The sequence below is a fragment of the Tursiops truncatus genome, chromosome X (genome assembly GCF_011762595.2).
Source record: "Tursiops truncatus isolate mTurTru1 chromosome X, mTurTru1.mat.Y, whole genome shotgun sequence".
NCBI classification, from domain to species: Eukaryota; Metazoa; Chordata; class Mammalia; order Artiodactyla; family Delphinidae; genus Tursiops; species Tursiops truncatus.
The window spans coordinates 19,334,719-19,360,440 of NC_047055.1; the positions used below are offsets into that span (position 1 = coordinate 19,334,719).

At 40.2% G+C, this 25,722-nt stretch overlaps 1 protein-coding gene across 10 annotated transcripts in view; it reads left to right on the top strand.

Annotated features, from left to right (window-relative positions):
- ENOX2 (ecto-NOX disulfide-thiol exchanger 2) overlaps positions 1-21,035 on the top strand; it is a 298,173-nt gene extending 277,138 nt beyond the window's left edge. For 8 of the 10 annotated variants that reach the window (XM_019919016.3, XM_019919012.3, XM_019919013.3 and 5 more), the window contains 2 exons: positions 1,084-1,169; positions 4,305-5,853. In XM_019919016.3, the coding sequence (XP_019774575.1) occupies positions 1,084-1,169; positions 4,305-4,436 (218 nt within the window). In that variant the 3' untranslated portion in view covers positions 4,437-5,853. Of the gene's footprint in view, positions 1-1,083; positions 1,170-1,648; positions 1,984-4,304; positions 5,854-20,345 lie in introns of those variants that run through there. The other 2 variants (XM_033848959.2, XM_073799068.1) reach the window with 2 other exon arrangements.
- Positions 21,036-25,722: the final 4,687 nt, after the last annotated feature.

Here is a 25,722-nt window from a genome sequence, read left to right on the forward strand (position 1 = left end):
TTTACAGAGAACTTATTTGAACTTTAAGCTACAATTTAAACTTGTGATATTCTTTTTCAGGTGCTTAAAGGGATATAGACAAGTTATAGTTTATAAACCAAATCAAATTTAGCTTTTATTTCCTAGCAGTTTTCAGCAAACTAAGTTCTGGGTCTGTTTGATATACCTAAGATCTTATGAAAGGAGAGGAATTCAAAAAAAAATAAAGAAAAAATAGTAGACTTTTGAACAATTTATATGCTGCCTGTTGCCAGAGAAAGAAGTAGTATTAGCACAATTAACCTGGTGGCCAGAATAATCAAGGCAGTATGTGTAGCTGCCAATCACTCCAGAGTTAGAAATCATGCACATCCCTGGAGGCTGTAAATTGCTATAAGAATTCTGTTACTTGAAGAGATTCAGGGCTCTGAGGACAAACAGAATGCTAGTCACCACTTGAATGAAGGAAATGTTTGGCTTTTCTTTACAGACCTACTCACGGAATAAAACCCAAATACAATCAGCAGATTCTCTTGTGAGAGGCACAAGGTTAATCAGGCAAAGTACATGATTTGTACTTTTGCCACAACAGCAAGACATTATTAAATGCCTAAGAGGCTAAAATCCAATTTAAAGATGGTTCAGAGGAACTGCAAAAACCCAGCACAATCTAAAGTCATTGTAAAAGTCTAAATTCATTGTAAAACGTAGAACTCAAATGGCGTTTAGCCATCATGAATGATGGAAGTGACTCCTCAAATGCCAGATTTTCTGCATGCAGTATAGTGCAGTGAGAGGCAATACACATAGTGGTTGAGAGCAACTGTCTGGATTCAAATACCTGCCACTTACCAGCTGTGTGACCTTGGGCAAGTTGCTTAAACTTTCTGTGGTTCAGTGTCTTCTCATCTGTGAAATGGGGATGGTAGGTAATACCTACCTCACAGGGTCGTTGTAAAGATTAAATGTGTAAAATATATATAAACTTAGAATAGTGCCCAATACATATGATGTACATATGAGTTGACTCTTGCTAGACGCTATCATGTGGCATCTCAACGAATACAATGCTCAAGTGTAACCTCCATGCTATTGTCTCTATAGGGATTATCTCCACATTCCTTCATGTCCACCCATTTGGAGCAAGCATTGAATATATCTGCTCCTACTTGCACCGTCTTGATAATAAGGTATGTGGGGGCCTGAGATGGCCATGCAAGGCGATGTAGGGTTCTTTGTGAACAGGTGGCCTCACTCTCCTCAAGCACAAATAAGTCATTAGCAATCACTGTAAGGAAATTTCCCTCACCTATTCTCTCACTGTGATTCAGCGTAAAGTTTCTCTCTTGCTAATAGGGTGACTGTCTGTCCCTGTTTGCCTGGGACTGAAGGGTTTCCTGGCACTTGGGACTTCTAACGCTGACACCGGGGAAGTCCCGGGCAAACCTGAATGAATTGGCCACCCTACTTCCAAGATATATCTTAGAAGAATTTTCCTCCTTTTACTTTACATATCATATGCTAATTAACAAATATTTCTCACCAGTCAAACTTTTGCCCTGGGCCTTTAGCCATTAGCACTGCCATTATCTACAATGACACAATCAAGGCAGGGACAAAAAGAGTTGGAACAATAAGTCTGTAATACAGACTGCATATTTGCTCACAGCTGATCTCATGGGCCGGTTCCTTCCCTGAATGCTATCCTGTGGGGGAGCTCACAAAGCATCAAGAGCAAGGGTAAGTGCCAGTTCCCTGGAAAGTCAAGGATGCATGCCTCATATAGGCAGGAGGGGACTCTTGACCCCTCAGAATAAATAAACTCATGATACAATTTTTTCAGAAGCAGCATTCAGTTAAAGCTGCTCATGGATTGTACTCACTATTTCATAGGATCTGGGCCTTTTGAGAAGTGCCATTGGAATGCAGACTTCTGACAGTTAGATGTCCAAAATGTTAAGCCATTTAAGCATATATCCTCTTTTTCTTTTAACATCTTTATTGGAGTATAATTGCTTTACAATGGTGTGTTAGTTTCTGCTTTATAACAAAGTGAATCAGTTATACATATACATATGTTCCCATATCTCTTCCCTCTTGCGTCTCCCTCCCTCCCACCCTCCCTATCCCACCCCTCTAGGTGGTCACAAAGCACCGAGCTGATCTCCCTGTGCTATGTGGCTGCTTCCCACTAGCTATCTACCTTACGTTTGGTAGTGTATATATGTCCATGCCTCTCTCTCACTTCGTCCCAGCTTACCCTTCCCCCTCCCCATGTCCTCAGGTCCATTTTCTATGTCTGTGTATTTATTCCTGTCCTGCCCCTAGGTTCTTCATGACCTTTTTTTTTTTTCTTAGATTCCATATATATGTGTTAGCGTACGGTATTTGTTTTTCTCTTTCTGACTTACTTCACTGTGTATGACAAACTCGAGGTCCATCCACCTCACTACAAATAACTCAATTTTGTTTCTTTTTATGGCTGAGTAATACTCCATTGTATATATGTGCCACATCTTCTTTATCTATTCATCTGTCAGTGGACACTTAGGTTGCTTCCATGTCCTGGGTATTGTGAATAGAGCTGCAATGAACATTGTGGTACATAAGCATATATCCTCTTAACAGAGGCACTGGCCCATTTGGTAATCCAGCTGTGGTGATACATCCTCCTCACGGCATTTGTTTTAGTTTTAGCTAGCACTTGCCTGGCATTTATCTCTGGGAAGTGATGCTATTCTGCAATTAAACGGCCAGCCCATTGGCAGTGAAGGGAGGGATTCAATGTGAGCACCAGGACCAAGTGGTCTGTTGAGGTGGTTTGAAACTGAACTCTGTGTCAGTAAAAACGATCCGGTTTTTTTAATTGCAAAAATAATGCAAACATGTTCTCTTTAAAATGTAAGCAATATAGAACTACAGTAAAGGCAAAGGGAGAGTTCCCCACAGTCCCATCTCTCAAGGATAACCATTGTTAACAGTTTGGCATATCTTATTTCAGACCCTTTTTTATACATCTGCTGCACCTATATTGTATGTATATATCTATAAGCATTATAGATTTATGTTTTTTGAAATGGGGATTCAACTCTACTGATACTGTGCAGTGTGCTTCATTCACTCAACTGGATACAGTCCACTACTAGCACTGGGGAGAAGGCATGACCTCACTCCTAGTCTAGTGCCAGTTCCTCCTGAGCAGCTTCCTGCCAGGGTAGTACCAGGGCCTCCCAAAGAGAGCCTGCAATGGTACTATAAGAATTTGGGGGTCCCTTCTACCACCTTTATAAATGTTTACTGTGACAGCAACTTGGGATTTCTTTAAGGATCCCATAGTGCTCTTCAGCCAAGCCCTAGTATCCAGGTTCACAGTTAGGAAAGTTGCTACTATGCTACTAACATAAAGATGAAGCAAACCCTAAGGGTCAACAGATTTGTTTTTGTTTTTATATTGGTGTGTGTGTGTGTGTGTGTGTGTGTGTGTGTGTGTGTGTGTGTGACAGAGAGAGAGAGAGAGAGAGAGAGAGAGAGGAGTGGGGAGAGGGAGCAGAGAATTAGGAACACAGAGCATTCTCTATTCCTGTCACTTTTCCTTTGTGAACTAAGACGGGTGTGAAGACTTCTGCTCTGGTGGCAGCCATTTCTGCCTCCCTCTCTTCCCCAAAGGCTTTGTAGCTTCAGTGGGCCTGAACGTAACATCACCAGCACTGATAAGCCATCATTCAGCTGGCTGCAGACCCAAGCCTCTCCGCATGACCGACACCAGCTCTTTCCCAGAGAAAGCTTGGTGGCGATCAATCTCAAAAACATCATGCTAAGTGAAAGAAACTAGTCACAAAAGACTATATATTGTACAATTACACATATATGAAATTTCCAAAAACTGCAAAATCACAGTGAAAACGATCTGAGTCAGGGTTTGGGAGTAAAGATTGACTGCAAAGGGGCACAAAGGAACCTTTGTGGGGGGGTGATGGAATGTTCTAAAACTGAATCGTGGTGACAGTTGCACTATTGTATAACTTTACTAAAATTCATCAACGTGTACATGTAAAATAAGTGAATTTATTGTATGTAAATTATGCCTAAATAAAGCAGTTATGAAATACAGAAACAAAAAGAAATTTCAGTGGACTCAGGCAGTCCAAGCAGAAGGCTTCCATCTGTAATCCACTCAACCGACACATACACACACACAGGGAGGGGAAGGTCGACCCCACGCCTAGCACACACACGTGCGCGTCAGCATTCTAAAGCAACATTGGGGAAGCCAGATTAGGAAGGTGGGACTGGTTCTGAATGGAGATGTCCTCTCTGTCCCACAGATCTGTACCAGTGATGTAGAATGTCTCATGAGCAGACTCCAGCATACCTTCAAGCAGGAAATGACTGGAGTTGGAGCCAGTCTGGAGAAGAGATGGAAATTCTGTGGCTTTGAGGGCTTGAAACTGACCTGAATCCCTTTGCCTGACAACCTGGGATCCTGAAAATAAATGTGTGTTGGACAAGCTTAGAAAGTGATTTGTATTTTCAATGGTTTTCAAGTGGAAATTGCTTTAAATTTGTCAATTCATTCCTGGAATATCTTTTGACTTAAAATAAGGATCCTAGAGCAGCACCTCAAGCTACAGGCCCTGTAAAGAAATTGACTCAAACCTCAAGTGCTGTAACTTCCTCCTTTTCTGTCAATTGGTTGTCTCTTTTTATTAGTAGTATTTAAAAAGGCCTGAGGCTACAGAGTATTTGGGGTGTTTTCAGTGTCTGTACTACTGTTGTAGACTTTAGTATTTTTTAAACACTGTTAACTGAAATGTTTTGATGATTTATATGTGACTTGTGTTTCAGAACTTCTCTTCACATTAATGTTGCTACTGGTGAGAGGAATGAAAGGAGCACTAGGGACTCCATAACTGACATTGTCTTTCCAATTCCCAGTAGGCCAGTAAGTGAATAACATATCAGTGTCTGCTAGAAGGTGCTTGACCAGGTTCACCTTTTAAAAGACAAAGCATGGTTTGTGGCTTTTTACAAAATTACTGTGAACGAAAAGTTGACAAATGTTTCAAAGTTATTTTCTCTAATGTATCAGATAAAAGGTTTATTTCAGAATTTTTAAAAAACTAGATGTATTCACAGAAAGCAAGTGTCCAGTATGACTGGCATGTGTATGTGGTATTCAGAGTCACCTTGTAAATAGCCTGCTTTTAAAGGAGGGCATGTTTAGTTTTCTATGAATTAAAACACACGTGTGTGCTCACAAACACACACACACACACACACACACACACACATTAGCAGAAGGGATTTATTTTGATATGCTTCCCCTCTGGTCTTCTTACAAAGTCTGGTGGTCCCTTTTCTTCTGCTGTCAGTGTGTTGAATTGCAAACCATGTACTGCTGTAAATACTATGTTTACTTCATGCTGAATGTCTGCAAAGAGTTGATATGAGTATTAATAGAAAATTCCTGGTAATGAATAAATAGTAGGCTAGGGTGTGTGAAGCTTTGCACAAATAGGTCGGCTCCACCTAGAGTCCTGAGAACTGGGACTCCTGTAGTTCTGCAGTGCCCACCAGCAGATTACAATGGCAGAGTGTGCGTGGACCAGTCAGGAAGTCCTGGCTGATGGAAAAGAAATGGAAAGGATGAGAACTGGGGACTAATATCCTGAGGCAGAGATGGTCTTTTCTTCTGTGGTGTTGGTGGTGCTTGTAATAACATAAGCATGCCCTCCCTTGAGTCTTGATTGAAAATAAGAGAATGTACTAAGCAAAGTCAGTGAAGAGTATTTCACAAAAATACTTTGTAAATCACATGTCAGTAGTGTTCAAAGTTGTATTTTTAAAAGATAAATATTCCTTTTTTATACCTCAGTTTGGTGTCCTGTTTTGAATTGCTTGCTCTCTAAGTAATCCTTTAGTAAATCATCTCAATTTCTTCCTTTGAGTTACCAGAATATTGGAAGAAGATGCTAAATCTTCTGCTTTGACAGCTAGAAAACAGGATTCCACAGCAGCCCATTCATGCTGAAAGCTGGCTTCCCCCTAAGCAACCAGCTGTGGCACCAGCAGGAAGCGAGGGTTATTCTTACAGTAGCTTCCTCAATGAAGCATCGCTGTCATCAATGCTACAGAAGGCTTTGATTCATCAGTCTCAGGGGTCGTGCAATACCTTGTTTTAATAACACCTATGAAATAGGGGAAATTTGCCACTTAACAATTATCTTATTTAAATAAGTTAAATAAAATGCATTTAAAGCAACTGCCACACCCAGGCCCCTTGCTCTCCTTCACTTGATCTACTTGTAGTACAAATGCTCTCTTCCTATTATTCCTGCCAACTTAGTCCAGGTGTACTTCTCCCAGCCTGCTTGAATATACTAGTTGTAATGGTGAATTTTGTGTGTCAAGTTGGCTACACTGTAGTGCCCTGTTGCTTGGTTGAATACCAGTCTAGATGTTGCTGTGAAGGTATTTTTGAGATGTGATTAACATTTAAACCAGTAGACTTTGAGTAACATATCTTACCCTCCATAATGTGGGTGGGCCTCATCCAATCAGTTGTAAAAGACTGAAGTCCTCCAAGGAGAAAAGAACTGTGCCTCCAGATTGCTTTGGACTCAAAACTGCAGCATTAACGCCTGCCAGAATTTCCAGACTGCCAGCCAGCCCTGCAAAATGTCAAACTTTCCAGCACCCGAAATCACATCAGCCAATTCCTTAAAATAAATAAATAAATACATATATATATATATATATATATATATTTATACACACACACATATATACATATGTGTATACACATACATATATATACATATATATGTATGTATGTATATATGCATCCCATTGGTTCTGTTTCTTCGGAAAGTCCTAATGCACTAGTCCAGAGTTGTTCAAAATGTATAAAAATAGAGTATGGGGACATATGTATGCATATGGCTGATCCACTTTGGTGTACAACAGAAACTAACACAGTATTGTGAAGCAATTATACTCCAATAAAGATCTATTTTAAAAAAGAGTAAAGGAGAATGCTACAGCAGTGTTAAAAAAATAGAGTATGTTTGCATTATATTACATAATCAAATTGCAGCACATACCATCTCTCACAATCCTTTTCATTCACCATAGAAATCTATTAAAGAAGCTATTTTTTCCTTACAAATGCTATTTATTGTTCTGTTGTTCCTCCTGAATTTTGAAATTTTACTGTTTTGTTATTTTTAGGAGATACAGTAGTTAGATTTTTCCAGATAATAATGAATAGAAGCATTCTTTTATTTTACAAATGATTATTTCATCTCCCTTCCTAGTCCTGTGACATCACCAGTTCTGATTTTTTAATATTACCAAGTTGCTTGTTAAATGTCTTCAATGCAAATGGAAAAGTTAGTTTTCAGAGCAAATCTTGGACGCATATCTGTGTTCAAGTTATACAGTGTTTCATATTTAATTGTGCCCCAAAATGTATGCTTTTCATATAATGCAGAATAAACTATGTTACTTGAAAAGACAGCATAGATGTGCAAGACCTTTTGACTCACCTGGTAGGACTGGGTGAGCCCTTCGGATTCTTAGCTGTCTTGGACAGTCTATCAAAAAGACCTGGATTCACTTTTCACCACAACTGCTACCATCTACTGAGCAACTGTTATGCTCTCATGCTGCCTAAAGTCATTTACCACCTGTGGACACAATGGGAGCTTCCATTTTTTAAATTAAGGAGAAATAGTACCTTCCCCAGAGAGTGGTGGTCAAGATTCAATAAGATAGTACCTGAAAATTGCTCAGCCAGTGCCTCGCCCAGAGTGCATTCACAATAAAGAGTTATGATTTTATGATTATGGTTCAGTCAAAAGTAATTAAGAGTCGTGACCTTGCTTTCATTTTAAGAAAAATGTTTTTGTGTTCACACCTAGAATCGTGGGGCTACATCATGTTGCTAGGCCTCAAGAAAGGAAATTCAGCTGTTTAAACATATTCGGAACATTAACTCAGTCCCAGGCACTCTGCCAGACACTGTGGTATACAAGAACCTAGGGGCAGGACAGGAATAAAGACGCAGACGTAGAGAATGGACTTGAGGACATGGGGAGGGGGAAGGGTAAGCTGGGACGAAGTGAGACAGTGGCATGGACATATATACACTACCAAACGTAAAATAGCTAGCTAGTGGGAAGCAGCCACATAGCACAGGGAGATCAGTTCGGTGCTTTGTGACCACCTAGAGGGATGGGATAGGGAGGGTGGGAGGGAGATGCAAGAGGGAGGGGATAGGGGGATATATGTGTATGTATATCTGATTCACTTTGTTATGCAGCAGCAACTAACACAACAATGTAAAGCAATTATACTCCAATAAAGATGTAAAAAAGAAAAAAAGGAGCAGGGCTGGCCCTTGCCCTCAGGGAGCTAGAAGGGTAGGCTTTAACACACTGAGCTTAAATTCTTCATCGTTTACTACAACTGTGAAACAAACGTAGATAGCACTTCCTTGTTTCAGCTGAGACTCTGAGTTGAGAAGTTCCTAAAAGGCAGAGATAAGATTTGAATCTTGGTCTGCCCAACTGAAAACTCAAAACTTTCTAATGGCCCAGTATCTTATTTAACCTCCATATCAACCCAATTGCTAAGAATTATTATAAACCCTACGTTGTATTCAATACATTCACATGCCATTATAGAGAACCTGGTATGTACAAGCCTTGGTCCTAGAAATTCAAAAGGGAACAAAGTATGACCTCTTCCTTCAAGAGTGGACACTCTGGTGGGGATGCCTGCTAAATGACACAGTCATGTACAAGGTTCTGCAGGAGGGACATCAAGGAAGGCTTCACAAATGTCAGGAAGTGTGAAATATGGTAAGAAGAGAAAACAGGCTCAGAAAGGTTAAACATCTAGTATGTGACAAAGTCTAGGATTTGAGCCCAATCTGCCTGGCTTCAATTTATTCTCTATCATACCGTGGTCCCCAAGGCCACTTTCTAACACTGTCACTTAACCTCTCTGAGCCTTTGTTTTTTCATCTATAAAGTGGAAATCTAAGTGTACTTCCCTCAAAGGGTCATTTAAGAGGCTTTGCTCAGTGCAAAGTGCCCGGTACTAACTATGCTTGGCAAAATACATACTCAATAAGGAGCTATAATAATTATTCAACTAATAATCATATTAACAATGCTTTAATGACACCAGAGCTACCTTTCCAGTATTGGGAATCCCATAGGGCCACAGGTAACTCAAAAGAAGAATGAGACTGGCTGGTTCAGAAAAATTCAGGAGGTTTTACTGAACGATGCTCCATCAGAGGTAAGTAATGCCTGGCCCAAGCCTGACATAGGGAAGAAACTTCCTTCTGCTGTCTTACGATACAGTCTCCAGTAACCTTCCAATTTTACCCCTCCTATCACAGGACAGACCACATGTCATAAACAAGGCGGCCAGAGGGGCCTTAATCTTCTTTCCCATATCCCAAGATCCATAACACCATTCCATTCTTCCAGTTTGGCAGGAAGCTTTGAAGATCTCAGCTTGCCTAAATTTTCTATCTGGGTGGAAGATCTCAAAGGCATACTGAAGCAATTGCTTAGGGCAACAGAAGGAAGGAAAAGGAATTGATCACACACAAGTACAAGCATTCAAGGCTGTATAACCTTATGGAGAGGATCTCAGATCTTGGGTAGAAAATGGATGCAGGACATAAGAAAGAGTGTTCTTTACCTAACTGTGCTCACTCCAAGTCTGTTTGAATATTAGATTACCCTAAAATTGATAGATCTCTGGGGCATCAGACCTCTGCAACCTTACTCCTCAACAAATACCTCATATTGTGCTTCAAAGTGTTTTCAAACCAACTCTGTACACAGACATTATGTCATCTGATCTTCACAACACCCTGCAGGGGCAGATGGTTCCCTCCCCATTATTGCCATGAAGGAAAACAAGTCTCAGAAAGAGAAAAGCCATACCCCAGGTCACACAGCTACGTGGATGGTGGAGCTGGAGTGAGAATGCAGGACTCCTCTGAGTCCTCCCAATTTCCACCACCCTTCAGAGCCTCTGCCTTGTATGGCTGAGAGAGTATAAAGGAGGGGTTCTTAATTTTTGGTGCCATGTACCCCTTGGGAAATCTGGTGAAGCCTGTGAACTCTCTATCAGAATAACATTTTTAAATACATGAAATAAAATACAAAGGAAACCAACTGTATTGAAATAATACCGTTATCAAAACACATGTGTGACATAGTAGCATATGTGCTCCTATAACACATTAAATAGCAACGTGCAATGACAGGTCTAATAACTACTATAATTCTGAAGTAGATAAACATAAATATTTCAAAAAATCTGCAATAACTTGTGATACGATAATATCTGTGATACTTGTGAAAAAGTCACAGGTCCTGCTAATACTTCTGTACTTTGTTCACCTACATTTATAATGGAAGAAAACTCTAAACTTCAGTTAGAGGTTAGTGAAAATCTAAACGTATTTTTTCCATCCAAATTCACACACTTCCTAAGTTCTTCCCACAGTCTCTAGGTTAAGAAAAGAAACTCCTGATAGAGGAGGTTGATGAAATATAAAGTGAGAGCACCCAAAGTGGCACCAGGATTAGTTTCATTAAATATATTAATGTTTATAAATTAGAACAGTGCCCATCACATAGTAGCAATAAATTTTACAAATGATAGAGATACTGATTTTTTTGTACATTTTGAAATGGTGAAATTCTAAGTCAATACAAAACTGCCAGGAGAGTCCCACAAGTCTGTATTTCTGGGTGAAGAAGTGACAGATGAGCTTCAATGTGAGCAAACACAAAGTACTGCATTTAGGAGAAAATGAGACAAATGCTATTCACAAGATGTTAGTCTCCAAACCATCAGTTCTGGCAAAGGAAAGGGATCTGGGAGTTGTTGGAGAGAAGTCCAGTGTGTGGTTGGAATCATAAAAAGACAACAAATTCTAAACACGTTAAAAAATAGAAACAAAATATAAGACATTATCTTATTCCCATTTTTTAAAAAAAGTTTTGTACCCACACCAGTAAAACAGTTTGTTTCCATGTGGCTGGACCTCAAGACATGAAATTCAACATTTCAATTCAAACGTTGCTCAAGTGCTTATTCTGTCCAAAACATTCTACCAGCAATAGGGGATGCAAGGATGAATATGAGAGTGTACCTGTCCTTGAGGAGTTTGAAGGAGGAGCTCTAAGAATCAAGATTAGTGGGTTTTAATACATGAACGAAATATGTTCTACCCAGTGGACCAGAACCATATAGTCCAAGAGAGAAAAACCTGGAATGTTGAATTCAGTGTTTTTCACATAATAAGCTCCCTCACCCTCCCCTCTCCCGCTCCCTCTCCCTCTGCCTCTCTCTTTCCCGCTCTCTTTCACTCACTCACTCACACACACATACACAGACACACACACATATACACACACAGAAGCGTGTGCAGCACTTAGCAACACCGGTATTACAAGCAATCATGCTTTGTTTATTCAGCAATAGAAGACGTTGAGGTATTTAAATGAGTTTACCAGATAACTGAAACATGCCCCTTCCAGTACCAACCTTTTTAAAAAATCAATTTAAATGAAAACATTTCTAAGATGTTTTACATCCATTCCCATACTGTTAAACAGAGGGTTCTTGATCTGTCCTGACCTTGCTGTGATGACTCCATATCAAATGACTCAATGACTATTAACTAAAAATGTTAGTTATGAGAAAACTACTGAGAAAGAATATTCTTCCACTAACTCAACTACACATGGAACAATGAAAGGGCTGATTCCCTGATAAACATCCTTGCTCATTAAATGGCTAAAACCAGCCTCCAGCAGCCATAACTAGCTATGCTAACCCAGGCTCACCATTCTAGAAATGCTGGGGCTAAGAGCTGCTCGTGGGACCACTAGCAGGGACATTACTCTGAATCTCAATGGTCTGGAGGGCTAAAGGTGCCTGCCCCCTCTGCTGACCTAACAGCCCGTGGAAAAGGACACAGTATTGTCTCACTATTCTCCAACCTCTGCCCAAATATGCTAGTGAGAAATACTACCATGAAATGGACATTTGGTTTATCAGACAGCTAAGTCACGAGAATTGGACTCCCCGGTTCTGTCACTGGCCCTGAGACCTTAGGCAAGTCACTCAGCCTCTGGGTCCCATGAGTGGGACAGCAAGAGAGAGGATGCTGGCATTGCTGGCTACATTTTTCTTGCTTGCTCACCTAATAGAACCAAGTAGGGCCATGATAGGGTCCATCAGACTGTGGCAGCCCAGGTTGATGAGCATTGTGTTCTGGCCAGTGTTCAGAAAGTGAATCTGCACTGTTATCAACTTGGCGAGCCAGAGACAGTGCAGGGCCTGTGGCAGCGAGAGTCCTGAGGGACAAAGGTGGAAGAAGCCACAGGTAGAGACACTTCATTGCCACCATCTCCCATGTGAACCCTCTAGCAACTGTATTCACCCCTTCTTCCCCCAGTTGGCCCATGACTCCCTCCTCCTTCACTTGGAAGGGCACAGAGACAAAATAAAATCATACCTACTGCAGACACCAAGCCCCAAGGCCAGTCTGGAATGACTCTCTATGGTTACCTTAGCATAACTCTGCTCTGCTGCATCCAGCATCAGAGTCAGAGCCTCTAGCAGCAGCTGCTTCAGCTAGTGTGCAACCTTGAGTCTGTCCTCTGCAGTGGAGTAAAGGAGGCTTGTTGAGTCTGTCTGACCCCCAAAGCAGGCTGTTCTCACCCCAGTCACTCGTAGTGACAGAGGGCTGGAATAGAAGCATCCCAGCTCACGTTCACAGGGAAGCAGGTATATCTCACTCACGTAAAGGCTATTGGTCCAGAAGTGCACACTTCGGAGATTGAGCGGCCCCTCTGGTTCTTCATTTCTCTCTGAAACATCAGGACAGGCTTACACGCATCAAGATACACATTGATTCCTGATAGATGTTACCCTGAATTTACAGGCTATAGATCCCAACAGATACAAATGCCTTCCAAGTCCCCCTCCCATCTCTTACCTACCCATCTGGTCCCTGCTGAGTGACTAATACACATGTCAGCTTCTAAGAGCCAATCTCATAGGTTCTTGCCCTTCTTAGCCTTAATAAGCTTCCTTCCCTGGCCAGAGCAGCACTGCACTGAGGGTGTGCTCTACTCACCACAGGGCTGAGACTCAGCCAATTTCAGTTGGATGCAGGCAGCTGCCTCATGCTTCTCATTGTCCCTAGGGCATCAGCATTTGATGGAGTCAAGCAAAGCTGTCCTCAGTGTACCGTTCTGCTCAGGAGAAAAGGGACTATGCCAATGCCTCAACCAGGGACTGCAAAGCAGACAGGATTGGCTGAGTCCCCTGGTCCTGAAAGTTCCTTAAAATCTCCCCCAAAAGGAAAAAGCTAAGTGAAAATGAAAATGAATACAAAAGTTTATACTATCCCCCAATGTTCATAGCAGCACTATTTACAACAGCCAAGACATGGAAACAACCTAAGTGTCCATCAACAGGTGGATGGGTAAAGGAGTTGTGATACACACACACACACACACACACACACTGAAATACTATGCAGCCATAAAAAGGAATGAAATTTTGCCATTTGCAGCAACATCGATGGGCTTGGAGGGCATTATGCTAAGTGAAGTAAGTCAGACAGAGAAAGACAAATACTGTATGATGTCACTTATATGTGGAATCTAAAAAATACAACGAACTAGTGAATATACCAAAAAAGAAGGAGACTCACAGATACAGAGAATAAACTAGTGGTTACTGGTGGGGAGTGGGGGGAGGGGCAATATAGGGGTGAGGGAGTGAGAGGTACAAACTATTGGGTGTAAGATAGGCTCAAAAATGTATTGTACAAGACGGAGAATACAGCCAATATTTTGCAATAACTGTAAATGGAAAGTAACCTTTAAAACTATAAAAATAATAAAATTTTAATGGAGGCCATAAGATATATCACTCAAAACTGAAAGTTTTAAGAGTGGCAGCATTGCCACTATTAATTTTGATGAGACACAAGGCCTAGACTTAGACTTTCCAGGCAAAATGAGATGCTTGACCCCTTAAGGGAGCCAGTTTGAGTTGTGTGTTGTGGTAATAATTAGGTAAAATATCTTAACTGATATTTAGAATTAAGTAATCCAAATGCAACTATATTTCAACTGGTATGTCTATAAATACAATGTAGGAAAGATAAGAGTTGAGGACTTAGATGTGAAGCTCTTAATTAAATAGAAGTTCTCATTAAAAAAAATTATGTTATCCTGAGCATAAGGAAATAGGCACACCCTCTCTGCTGGTGGGAGTGTGAACAGTAAAACCTTTCAGAAGGGAGAAGACTTTAAAAGTGTAGTCATATGTTATTCTAACAATTTCACTTCTAGAAATATATCCCTTAAAAATGGCAGAGAAAAGTGCTAAGATGAATGTAAGAAGGATATTTAATGACAAATAATTAGAAACAATCCAGATGAGCAAAATTAGGGCTAAGAGAATACCATATAGCCATTAAAACTGATGTCAATTTCAGAAATATTCATGATACGTTTATTGTTAAGTGAGAAAAGCAGTCTATTTCATATCTGCACAGCATGATGTAAGTTTTGTTTAAAATATGTAAATATATATGTATATACGTTTGTGGATACGTGCAAAGAAAAGGGTGACACCAAATTGTTTGCGGTGCTTGTCTCCAGATGGTAGATAGACACAGAGGGATTTTTTTTCTGTGTTGTTCTGTTGTCCAAGTGTCTTACATTGAATATGCATTACTTCTGTAATCAGAAAAAAGTTATTAAAAGAATATTTAAATGTGGAAGCAAGAAAAAGTTATTAGATTGTACAGTAACAGAGGTTCTAAGCCTACAGTTTAGGGTTTCCATCTTCTTCCTTCTAGCAGTCATCTAGCCCTTCTCTCCCTGGAGGTGTATCTGTTTTCAGATTAAATATCTTCTCCTTCTTTTTCCTGTTTGATTCTTACCTGGAGTAGGTTAGGAACCATATCATTAAGTCTGTAAACAACTTAAAATAAGAGACAATTGAGTAAAGACCTGAAAGTTAAATCAGAGAAAATCACTGATTTATGACTCAAATTTTTTCACCCAATTCTGTAACCTTCATATCCACTCCATTTCATATCTTTAACCTGGCATTCAGGGACCTTCATGTTTTGGCCAAAGACTTCATTTCTAATCTTATTTCTCACTTCTGCCACCCTTCACATACCCTACTTAAGCCTAACTGAACTCCCTGTGCTTCCCTCTACATCCCAAGTCCAAATACTACCCATTCTTCAAGTCCCAGCTCAAATGCTACTTCCTCCATTAAGCCCTCCTGGATTCCCCTGACTCACTTCCCATATCTGAATGACCTCTCCCTTCTTTGAGCTCCCAAGAACCCTTTATCTGTACCTCCAAAGTAAGACTTAACCACTGCCTACCCTGTAGTATGATCATGTACCTATCATCCTCCCTGCAAGGACCATATTTGATTCCTTCCTTCCTTCATTCATTCACTCAGTAAATATTTATGGAGAATCTACTACATTCTGACAACCTATCTAGGCATTGATTATGCAACAGTAACTTGTATTTTCAAAGGCTTATTCTGGATGCTAAGTGAAAAGTAGAGTATAAGTGGTAAGGGAGGAAATAGGGAGACCAGTTGGAGGCTATTGCAGTTATCCAGGTGAGAAACAAATAAAGGTAGTTTTGAAACACAGTGGTAGAATTGGAACTAATGTGAAATGGAAAGATTCCAGGTATAACCTGAAGATGCAAAATAACTGAATATATGATATAAGGGAAAGAGTGGAATAAGGAATGAAGCTTCTTGGCCTGAGCAACTGGAATTTACTGAGATGGGGGAGATTGTCGAGGAGTAGATTTGGGAAGGAAGATCAGATTTGGATGTGTTAACTTTGAGATGCCTATATCTCTTTAAGGTAGAAATCTCAGGCAGGCAGTTGGACAAAGGAATCTGAAGGTCAGAAGAAATCCAAGATGAGGATATACAATTGAAATCATCAGCTTTTAGATGGCATTTAAAGTCTTGAAATTAAATGAGATCACTAAGGGAATGACTGAGGTCCAAGGACTGAGCCCAAGAGAACTCTAAAGTTAAAGGGTCAGGGATATAAAAAAAATCAGCAAGTGATACTGAAAAGGAACATTGAAAACCAAGAGAGTGTAGCATCCTAGAAGCCAAGTGAAGAAAGTATATGAATGAAGAAAGAGTGAATGTTTCAAATGCTGAAGTCAAGTCAAGCAATGTGAGAACTGACCACTGGACTTAGCAATGTGAAGGGCACTGTAGTTTCAGTGGGCATGGGAGCAAAAGCCTGACTGGAGGGGGTTTAGGAAAGAATGAGAAGATGGGTCTGAAGCTAAAAGGAAAATCGAGTCAAGAGAGGATTTTTTTAAGATAGAAAAGTGACAATATTATTGCCTCCTGTTGAAAATAATCAAGAAGATAGGGGAAATGGTCAATAAATGAATTTCAAAAAGGTAGGAAGTGAACTAGAGAGAAGGAAAGAAAAAATAAAAGAAGAAAAGGACAAGTGAAAAGAAGGGAGGCAGCAAGGGTGAGAGCCAGAGAGCATTAAACTTTTAAAGTTGGTAGAAAAGGTAATCTTGTCCATCAGGACTCTTTCTCTTGCCTAGGGATGACTGTAGGGCACTTGAACTGGTCTCAGCAAGGGAGATTTAGAGAAATGCTATAAGGATTTACTTTATAATGTTAAGAGAAGCTGACTGCAAAGGTACAAGTCCTGACTTTTCGACCTTGGGCAAGCTATTCAGTCTTCCCATGCCTCAATTTCCTCATCTGTAAAATGGGGATGATAACATTATCTTTCTCATAGGGTTGTTATAAGGCTTAAATAAATTACTTATAGTGCTTGGAGCATGATGTACACGTGAGCTATCATCATCACTCTCTCAGAGAATCAAAGGCCAGGAATCCCCCTGGGCCTCAGAAACGACTGAACTTGAGCCACAGGATGAGCCAGGCCTCATAAAAAGAAGAGGCTGAGAAGTCCCACAATCTGCAGTCAGCAAGCTGGAGACCCAGGAGAGCCAGTGGTGTAGTTCCAGTCTGAGTCCAAAGGTCTGAGAATCAGGAGAACTAATGGTGAAACTTCTAGTCTGAGTCTGAAGGGCTGAGATCCAGGAGAGCCAATGGTGTAGTTCCAGTCTGAAAACAAGCAGGCCTGACACCCAGAAAGAGCTAATGTTTCCATTTGAGTCCAAAGACAATAAAAATCCATCCAATGTCCCAGTTCAAAGGCAGTCAGGCAGGAGGAATTGTCTCTTACTTGCAGGAGGGCCAGCCTTTTTGGTCTACTCAGATGTTTAACTGATTAGATGGGGCCCACCCACATTAGGGAGGGCAATCTGCTTTACTCAGTCTGCTAATTCAAACGTTAATCTCATCCAGAAACACTCTCACAGACACACCCAGAAATAATGTTTAGCCAAATATCTGGGCACTCTGTGGCCCAGTAAAATGGACACATAAATAAAATTAGCCATCACAGTAAGCTATCACTGTAAACCTTCCTAGTATAAAGCAACTCGACTGGATTGATGCTAAGTGCTTACACTTCAAGTTTCTCCATTATTTCAAGTTGTATATAGTTTTATATTTATTATAAGTTCACTAGCAAAAGCATTATTTTTACAATTCCATTATTTGATCTAAGCAGATACTGAGAAACATACAGCCTCTAAGTTGGGTTGGCCCCTGATCCTACATTACTACAAGTCAAAATGACCTTTCCTTTATTGTCTCATTGAGGCCTGGCTCACAGACATTGGTCACTCAGGCTTGAATAATGCCTTCATTTATTCATTCATTCACTCACTCATCAAATTGATCACGTACGTGCCTACCACAGTTCTGGCAACTAGAAATACAGCAGTCAACAAATGTATATTTTATATATATATATATATAAAATATACAAACATATATATAATATTATATATAGTATAAATAATGTTGGATGATGATATATGTTATATAAAACTAAAGCAGGGAATACTCCTAAAGATGAGAGAATACACCATGCTGATAGGGGAGGGGCATTCCTCCAGAGGGAACAGCTAATACAAAAGCTCTGAGACAAGAAGTTACCTGGTGTGTTTGAGGAACATAAAGGCAGAGTGAGTGAGGGGGACATTACTAAGAGATGAGGTCAGAGAGTTAACTGGAGGAGAGGGGGCAGATCATGTTGGACCTTATAGACCCTGACAGCCTTTGGTGAGATGAGGAGCATTGGGGAGTTTTGAGTGGAGGAGAGCGTGATCTAGCCTACCCGTTAAAAGAATCGTTCTGAAATCTTCACTGAGAATGCACTGCGGGGGTGACGGAGGTGGGGGAAACAGGAACACCAGTGAGCAAGCTATTGCAGTAATCCAAAAGAGGGATGATGACAGCTTCAGGGTGATAGCATTGGAGTCCAAGAGTGGTCAAGTACAGGAGATATGTAGATATTGAAGTTGGAACCATCAGGAGTTCCTGATGGATTCGTTGTGAGGTGTCAGACAAAGAAAGGAGTCAAGGGTGACTCAAGGTTTTCAGCCTGAGCAACTGGTAGGATGGAGAGCCATCTCTTGAGATGGGGAAGACCATGGGATGAGCAGATTTGAGGGGAAATTCCATTTTTGACCTATTAAGTTTGCGACATCTACTACATATCCAAGTGAAAATGTTAAGTAGGTAGATATATAAATCTGGAGTTCAGAGGAGAGGTCTGTGCTAGAAATATCAGTTTGGAGTTGTTGGCATATAGATCATATTTAAAGATATAATACTGGATGAAATCACAAAGAGAGCGGGCATTGATAGAGAAGAAATTCAAAAACTAAGCCTTAGGGCACCCCAATATTAACAAACTGGGAAGGTGAGTAGGAAATTACAAAGGAGGCTGCGAAGGAGCAGACAGCAATGGAGGAGGAAACCATTTTAAGGGTTGTCTTGCCAAAGTCTTTGCCCTATCTGCATGAAGAATGGCAGAGCCTAGAGTCTTACCTGCACAAATGAAAGAATAAATAAATGAGTGAATGAATTAAAATCTCTCACCATTCCTGAGCTGCTTTTATGCATATGCCAGTATATTAAGTAGTTGCATGGACTTTAGCAGAATACTTAAGGTCATTGGGCAATTTTGCCAAACACACAGACCATCATTTGGGGCATTCCATTTACCATTCAATTCCCTCTTTCCTCCCAAAGTTCTGTGAATAAAGTCCCTGGTTCTTATTTGATCCATATCTAGATTCCCTTCACTAAATTCTGTGCCCAAGCCTAGCCTTGGAAAATTAGCCCATGCTGAAATACTTGGAGAGCTTCTTAATGAGCTTGATTTTCAGCTGTTAAACTTGATGGAACTCACAGAAATGTAAAAAAAAATCAACTGTGACAGCCTTGACAGGAGATGGGAACACTATTAGCAGCCCCTATTAGCAGTGAATGAGTGCCGGTACATAGCTGATCTCCCCAAGCTGCAAAACACCAGTGGTTTCGCTGAGAAACAATCACAGAGACAGGTTGGGGCAAAGATAAAAGGAGGGGGCTTTATTTTCCTTTGCTCATTACATTCCCACTTTTCTTACCACTCATTATATAAAGATACACTCATATAAACACCTCTGGATAAAGAACCCACAAAGAAACAGCAAAAAGATCTTCAAACATTATTTGCTTCTCTAGATGTCTACGGATAAGAATATTAACTCTAATAGTAGACCTGTGATGGTTCTATCATTATGGCTGCAGCCTGTAGGAAATTCTAATTTTGAAATCCCACCTCTGAGGCTTATTATTGAGAAAAAAGAAAGATTTTTTAAAAAATCTGCTAATGCCCGTGTTACAAATTTGGTTTTGTGTTTTAAAAATCTGTGAAAACAGCATATTTGATTGGAATTACAATATATGAAAGGTGGAGGAGCCTTTTAAGACTATCCAGCCCAAGTCCCTCTTTTGACAAATGAGGAAACTGAGGCCCAGAGAGGGAAGAGGACTTGACCATGGTCATAAAATGAGAGACTGGCAGAGCTGGAACATTCTCATTCTCCCTCTCCCAGCCCAGTGCTTTTCTTTTCACTACACTTGAGCATGTACTAATGGAAAACAAATTAAAGCAGAAGATTGCAATAAGGGTTAGAAAACCTAAAATTGCTCATAAAGGATGGTTATTTTCTCAACTGGTTTTCTACAGCACCAGAAATTCTAGCTGAAGTAATCCACGGAGCAAAACAAAGTGGATGACAGTCAAATACTAAATACTATTTTCATTTGAAAGCATTGTATTTACAGCCTTTTTTTTTTCTTCACAGGGTGAGACTCCACATATGTAAAAAATGAATTTAATGCCATTGAAAGTTTGGTATAATGACTGCTGAAAATCACAGGTGATTCGTGGTCCCTCGGGCATACCTGTTATGCCAGTAAACAACTAAAATACCTCACCAGCAATGTTGGAACCCAAGGGTCAGTCCTGTGAGATGGACACAGCAAATTAAATCACTGATGACATCAGACAGGAATTTTTATGAACAAGGACAGAGAAAAACAGGGTTAAGGAGACTGATTGTGTGTGCATGTGTACGGGGCCAAGTGTGTGGAACTAAATACCACTCTCTCACCAGCTCCACAGGGAAGTGCAGGTTCGGGTTCCCTGGAGTGTGCTATCCTTAATAGCTCCACTGGGAGCTGCGGGTGCACTGAGAGCCTCTTTCGTTGACAGTGGGGATAGAAAAAGGGAAGCAGTAGTGCGTTCCCTTGCATACTTTTTCCCTCCTTTATTTTCTATGTGCACTTTAATAATAATAATTTTAAAAAGAGTTTTCCCAATTAAGTTTCACTTTGTTAAAGCTAGGAAACAGCAGCCACTGCATCCAGGAGAAAATCCTCTGAAGAGAGTGGTCTTTGTCTTAGGGTAACCAAGGATTAGATTAGGGGGCCTGCTTCTTGCCTTTTCTTTCTTTTTTTTTTTTTCTTGCGGTACGTGGGCCTCTCACCGCTGTGGCCTCTCCCGCTGCGGAACACAGGCTCCGGACGCGCAGGCTCAGCGGCCATGGCTCAGGGGCCCAGCCGCTCCGCGGCATGTGGGATCTTCCCAGACCGGGGCACGCACCCCGCATCCCCTGCATCGGCAGGCGGACTCTCAACCACTGCGCCCCCAGGGAAGCCCTCTTGCCTTTTCTTGATGTCTTAGAGAGAGAATATTCACTCTCCAACCACCTGTCTCTTACCTTCTGGTTCACTTCTGGCCTGGAATTAGAGAATATTGGCTTCCCATTTGCTTCCAACCTGTGGAGAGAATCAAAAATTTGGGTGGAGTTGCCATAACAGTCTTTCCATAGAAGCCCTTCCTCTTTCCAGGAGAACAAAGGCAACAGATGAAATGAAAAGGCAATTCTAAAAGTAAAAAGTATCTTTAATTTTAAATTGACACTCTAATCTGTGAAAAAATGGTAAAATAAGCCAAGGAAGCATTTATGTGCTTAGCATTGTGGGGACAGAAGAATATAGTCACTATTCCAGCTGGGGAGACAAGACATACACATTCAATAATAGCAACAATATAAGAAAATACACAGGCTGAGTGGAGCTTGTTGTGATAGAAATTCACAATATAAAGAAGTGATTAAGGTAGAGACCTCAATGAAGTCTTTGTAGAAGACGTAGAATGTGAGGAAAGACGAGAACTGCAGGAACAAAAAGTCAAGTGGCAGGATTAATACAGGTTGTCCATGGAAAGGCAAGAACACCAGCCTATTAGGAAGAAAGTTACGTAGAAGAGGTGGGGCCTTGAGAGCCAGACAGAAGAGTCTGGACCTGATGAAGCTAAGAGAACAGGGCATTGTGAAGGTCTGAGCTTAGGAACAATTTAGTGAAAGCAGCACTGCAAAAAAAAAACGTAGTCAGGCAGGATGGACTCAGGAGAGAAACATCCAGAAAGGAGGTGGTTATAGAGCACCCAGCAGAAGACGATGAGGGCTTAGGTTACGGAATTGGAAAGAGGCCTGGAGTTAGCAGGGTCGAATGTGCTAAAGCTAAAAGAAGAAGGGAGAAAGTTTAAACAATTTGGATTTAAACTAATTTTGTCACTGGCTGTTGTGTAACTATGATGATGCTGTATGTCATTGCTCTGGGGTAAACAGGAATGCATCTCTGTCTCTGTCTCTCTCCCTGTCTCTCTCTTCTGTGGCTGTGTGTGTGTGTTTTACACACTTAGGTAATTTCCCCTATGCTTCTTCTATTCTCAGTGGAAATGTTAGAGGGAAAATAGGGAGGTAGTCAAAGGAATTAATACATACAGATACTTTTTGGCTTAAATTAATGACATTGATTATTTAATAATTCACATAATAGGAAGTGCAGAAGTAGAGCAGATTCTAAGCACAGTCCCATCAAGTGCTGGAACAACTGGCTATCCATATTATGTAATGTGAACCTCAACCCTCACCTCATGCCAGGCACAAAAATTAACTCAAAATGATATTCACAATCCAAATATCTGACATAGGACTTCTACCCATAATTAAAGAACTCTTATAACTCAATAATAAGAAAGCAAAAATCCAATTTTTAAATGGACAATGGATTTAAGCAAATATTTCACTAATAATATTTAAGAATGGTCAATGGGCATGTAAAAAGATGCTCAATAGCATTAGTCATCAGCAGAATGCAAATTAAACCACAATGAGATACCACTACTTATCCATTTGAATGGCTAAATTTTAAAAGACTAATAATACCAAGTGTCGGTGAGCATGTAAATCAATTGGAACTCTCATACATTGCTTCTGGGAATAAAATCATCTCTAGCTACTTAAAAAAAATGTTACAAGCACTTTGGAGAACAGTTTGTTAGCATCTTGTAAAGCCAAACATATACTTACCATAGGTCTCAGAAATCCCACTCATAGCTATTTACCCAAGAGAAATGGAAACCTATGTTCACAAAAAAAGACTTACATATGAATGTTCATAGTAGTTTTATTTATAATGGTCAAAACCAGGAAACAATTTAAATGTCCAACATCAGAAGAATAAACAAATAGTGTGTACTTATACAGTAAAATACTAGTGAGCAATACAAAGGGACATACTACTGATACACTTACTACATGTATGAATCTCAAAATCCGCATGCTGAACAAAAGAAGCCAGTCCCAAAAGCAAACCTAGTGTATAAATTCATTTATATCAATTGCTATAAAAGGTAAAAGTAATCCATAGTTACATAAAGCAAATCCATAGCTGCCTGGGGCCAGAGATGGTGCGACTGACCACAAAGCTGCATCAGAGAACCTCTGAAGTGACAGGCATGTTCTACATTTTGACTGTGGTGATGGTGTAATGGTATATATATATATATATATATATATATATATATATATATATATACATATATATACATATATATATGTCAAAACTCATCAAACTGTACAATTTGAAAGGGTGCATTTTATTTTATGTAAAAATTTTTTATTCTTTATTGTTGATCGTGCCCCACCCATGTGGACATAGTATGTCATAGTGATAATGAGTGCATATCTAATACTTTCCTCTCTTCTATTTTTAAAAAAATATAAAATATGAACGAATTCAAGCATATGAATGACAGAAAATAATATAACAGACACCTTCATGCCTACCACAAAGATAAAAAAGATGTAAACAGGGCTCCCCTGGTGGCGCAGTGGTTGAGAGTCCGCCTGCCGATGCAGGGGACACGGGTTCGTGCCCCGGTCCAGGAAGATCCCACATGCCGCGGAGCGGCTGGGCCCGTGAGCCATGGCCGCTGAGCCTGCGCATCCGGAGCCTGTGCTCCGCAACGGGAGAGGCCACAACAGTGAGAGGCCCGCGTACCACAAAAAAAAAAAAAAAAAAAAGATGTAAACAGTTTGTCTTATGGAGTTCTAAAAAAGAAAGAACAAAAGAGATGAAACATTACTATCACAGGTAAAGCCCCACTTTCAACCTTTCCGCCTTCCTTACCCTTCCATAGAGAGAGCCACTTTCCTAAAGTTGATGTTTAATAAGCATCTGCTTGGCTTTGCACATTTACTATAAAAATGTATGTCCATAAATAATGCACAGCATTGTTCTGTATATTTTTGAATATATATAAATGGAATCTACTACATGTATCTTCTTGAAATCGCTGTTATCATTTAACATTATTTTTTAGATTATGCATATTGATACAGATAGATCTAGTTCATTTATTTTAACCACTGTGTGAAAAAGGCACAGTTTATTTAGCCATTCCCCAACTGACAAATGGTACATTATTTCAACTTTTTCACTTTTATATAGAGTGCTGCAATAAACATTCTCATATATGTTTTTTATTCACATGTATAAGAGTTTATCAGGGTAGGCATATAGATACGGAATTGCTGGTTTGAAGAATGTTTGGTTATTTATGCTACATAACAAACCACTTTAAAACTTAGTGGCTTAAAACAGTAACTATCATGTATTTCTGCTTGTGAATCTGCAATTTGGGTGGGAATGGCTCATCTCTACTCCACACAAATGGCTCTACTGAAACTGAAGTATCGACTTTCAAAATAGATCTTTCTCCTTCTTGGTAAATTGGTGTTGGGTTGTCAGCTGGGCGCTCAGACAGCACTGTCAGCTGGGGACCTCAGTTCCTCTCTACATGTTACTACCCATGTGGCTGCTTAGATTTTCTCACAGCATGGTAGATGAATTTCAAAACTTCCCAGGCAGAAGATCAAGGTTTCTTCTGATCTTGTGACTAAAATCTTAGAACATCACGTCCATTGTATTCCATTAGTCAAGCAAGTCACTAAAGCCAGCCCATATTGAATGGGAGAAGTGACAATGAATTTGCAGCCATTTAAAATCTACCACATTTCCCCCTCTAACCATAAATTATTTACATTTCTCGTACATGCAAAATACACCCACCTCCTCACAAGGCCTCCAGAAATCTCAGTCTATTTTGACATCAAGTTCAGGTTTGAGGACCAGGATCTCATCAGCTAAATAAGTTCTAGGTGGGGATAAGTCTCCTCAAGTTTGGAATTTCCTTGGTGTAGATCCTCTAGATCTGAGGACCTGTGAAATAAACAAGTTATGTGCCCCTAAACTCCCAACATATAATGCTGAGGTAGAAATTTAATAACCACAGTAGACACTTCCATTTACAAAGGATGGGAATAGGAGACATATAGTAGTCCATAGCTACTCTGAAATCCAGCTGGGCATGTATCACTAGTTTTCTTATTAGGGCCCAGTACTGCTCTCTGGGTATGATTGTCCATAGCTCTTGATTCCATCCTATGAATCATCCTTCCTTATATATAAGAAATGGCCCACGAATAGGCAGAACTTCCCGAATGGTGGTACAAGATATCTGATGAAACTTTCTGCAGTGAAACAACCATTTAAGCATTGAAAAACTACTTTTAAAAAACATTTAAAGTCTCCACAAATTGTCTTAAGGAAATACAGAAAATGAAGAAACAGTTATACAAGAAAATCTGCTAAATCTCAGTAAGAATAGTGAGTCTGTGGCATTTGAGCCACGACCTGCTCCCATGCCCCACCCCATAGCTCTGTACAATGGACTCTCTTCTCTAGGCAGGTATGTGCAGGAAGACAGGTGCTCCCTTTCCCTACAACTTCTAGTCTATGGCTACAGTTTCACCCTGGGAAGGGCAGGCT